Source organism: Octodon degus, unplaced genomic scaffold, assembly GCF_000260255.1.
Source record: "Octodon degus isolate 3935 unplaced genomic scaffold, OctDeg1.0 scaffold00012, whole genome shotgun sequence".
NCBI classification, from domain to species: Eukaryota; Metazoa; Chordata; class Mammalia; order Rodentia; family Octodontidae; genus Octodon; species Octodon degus.
The window spans coordinates 15,854,196-15,856,797 of record NW_004524588.1 but is presented as its reverse complement, the minus strand read 5'-3'; the positions used below and the strand labels follow the sequence as shown (position 1 = coordinate 15,856,797).

The 2,602-nt window shown below is 32.2% G+C and overlaps 1 protein-coding gene across 2 annotated transcripts in view; it reads right to left on the bottom strand.

Moving 5' to 3' along the window:
* The window catches only part of Cwf19l2 (CWF19 like 2, cell cycle control (S. pombe)), a 142,555-nt gene that overhangs the window by 72,040 nt on the left and 67,913 nt on the right, over positions 1-2,602 (bottom strand). For both annotated transcript variants that reach the window (XM_023709448.1, XM_023709449.1), the window contains exon 12: positions 2,072-2,209. In XM_023709448.1, coding sequence (XP_023565216.1) covers positions 2,072-2,209 — 138 coding nt within the window. The remainder of the gene's footprint in view (positions 1-2,071; positions 2,210-2,602) is intronic.

Here is a 2,602-nt window from a genome sequence, read left to right as displayed (position 1 = left end):
ATGAATGTTCATTTTGTATCTGCGTATTCAAAATGGTTAAGACATATATACTTACACTCTGTTAATGAATAGAGGGATTTGTTTTAATAGTGTTTGTACATAGGATATCATGTCTGCATCTTGTACAGCAAATAGCCACCAGGATGAATGTATGCAATGTGTTAATTATTGAAACTGTCCTACCAATTTGGTTTGAAACTGTCTCATTTCTATTTGTTTCTCAATAAAATTATGGAAAAAAATAAAATAAAATAAAAAAGCCAACAATATGCAATGTTTTATTGTAATTGTCCTACTAACCTGTTTTGAAACTCTCTCACTGCTGTTTTATCTTTTCTCTCATTAAAATGAAAATAAAAAATACACAAGAAAGCAATCCAATTGTTAAAAAATGAGAAAAGAAGGATAAAATGAAAACAAAGCTTTATAAATGAGGAAGGGAGGAGCAGTTGAAGGGAGTACAAGGGAATGGCTGGGGGAAGGAATTAAGATATATTGCATGTCCAAAACAAATTCACTATAATGATGGGGCCAGAGATTTGGCCACTGATGCAGCACTGGCCTGGAAAGCATGAGTTTGATTTCTGATATCAAATCCCTCCTAAAAAAAATATGCTATTGATGAGTGTGATCACTGTGTATATCTAAATCTAAACTATACGAATTAACTTAATTTTTTGAAAATTTTATTGCTTGCAGGACCGTGGATAGAAGCCATGGGGCTCTACTGGCTATAAATACACAAGATGTGTAGGTCTTCTTTGATTTTGAAGTAATACCACACAAGGAAAGTAATGCAAACATGTACTTCCCCATAAAAAGAGGAGTATCAAGGAATGAGGGTAGGAAAAGGGATGTAAAAGGAATTAAGGTATGTTATACACACACACCAACTTTGTCTCATGGGGTTTAAATTCAATATAAGCCCTATAGGCACAGACTCATTTGACTATATTTTACTAACTAGAACAGTAACTGTCATAAATAAGTGTTTCATAACACTATTGATTAATAAACTAATATAATTTTCAATATGGATATCTTTATATATAAACATAGAGTACCTTAAGAAACTGTGATTTAGTCCTCTGTATAAAGTGGTATCATTTCTAAAATGAAAACTCATAAAAATATGCCCTTTTTCTGCACTGAATTTCCAGACCAGAACATTTCTAGCATTTTCTCCAAAATAAACAGATGTAAAATTATGGTAAGAAATTGCATTTAAGATCCTTTATAACTGTGGGCAGTGCTTATAATGGCCATGTCTACCTAAACCCAAGTTATATTATTCTCCCACCCTGTCATACCTCTGACACTCATGGATACCTTAGTTACCTTTATTCTAGTTTTCATTAAGTTAATTTTTGACTAGGTAGTACATTTACATATTTTTTAAAAGATTATAATCTTGGAAAGATAAACAGAGAAAGTTTTCCCTCCCATTCCTATATCTCCAATACTCAGTATAAACTCCCACTACCAAAATAACTTGCTATTATGACACACTGATTTTTTTTTTCCTGTCCCAGGCCTAAGTTTAAATATAACCTCCCTTTTTTATAGGAAAAAAGTGTTTAGCGAGGATTGCTACAAAAGATACTGCAATAATGAATCTTACTTAAAACAAAAATTCAGCCTATTCTTGATATGTGCTAAAGTAATATACATATATATAATATATTCACATAAATAAACTGAAGAGTATTCCAAAAATGCCTCTCTAGTTCATAATATATAAACAGTTCCTTTCACAACATGACATAATTACAAAAAAAGTAAAAGATCATTAAGACAAGACAGGCTACCTCTCCCAAACTTTAAGTGGTAAACTATATATAAAATTAAAATCCTCATAGAATACATTAAAGACATAGACCAGTGTCTATAATTAAAAACAATCCAAATCCCATATGTATATTTTTCTAATACGTTCTTCATGTCTTATAAAAGATTTCATTTAATAAACTTAACCAAGAGTAGAGAAAGACAGATCTCTCTAAAAAGTAGACTATTGACAGATTGAAGAACCAGCTCCTCAAAATCTAAAAATATCCCAAGAATAACTTACCTTAGATGCCATTCTCATAAAAAGTTTGTTTTGACTTTCTGCTGTTCCCATCTTTTCATTTTTGACTAAATCATTCAGACTTAGATGATCATCATCAGGAAAGTATCTGACTCTTTCTTTTTCTTCATGAGTAGCAACCTATGTCAAAACAAACATCATTAACTTGAGTTAAAAAATACATATACATATATATATTATTAAGTATATAAAGTGTTTTTTAATGTGTTACCTATAAGTCTCCTAATAAATGTAAACCTCCCACCTTGTATCCCAACATTACCTTCTAGTTTCCTGCTATTCTACCTGCTTCCAGATCAAAGAACTTCCAACAGAACTGCACTCCCTACTTTCTCTGTCGCATTATTCTCCCCTTTCCTAGGAAAGACAGCATGGCATTACTGACCTGAATTTTGTTACAAAGACCAAAGAAAGACTAGACTATCTCTTCTCTTCTCTTCTCTTCTCTTCTCTTCTCTTCTCCTCTCCTCTCCTCTCCTCTCCTCCCTTCTCCTCTCCTCTCCTCCTCTCTCT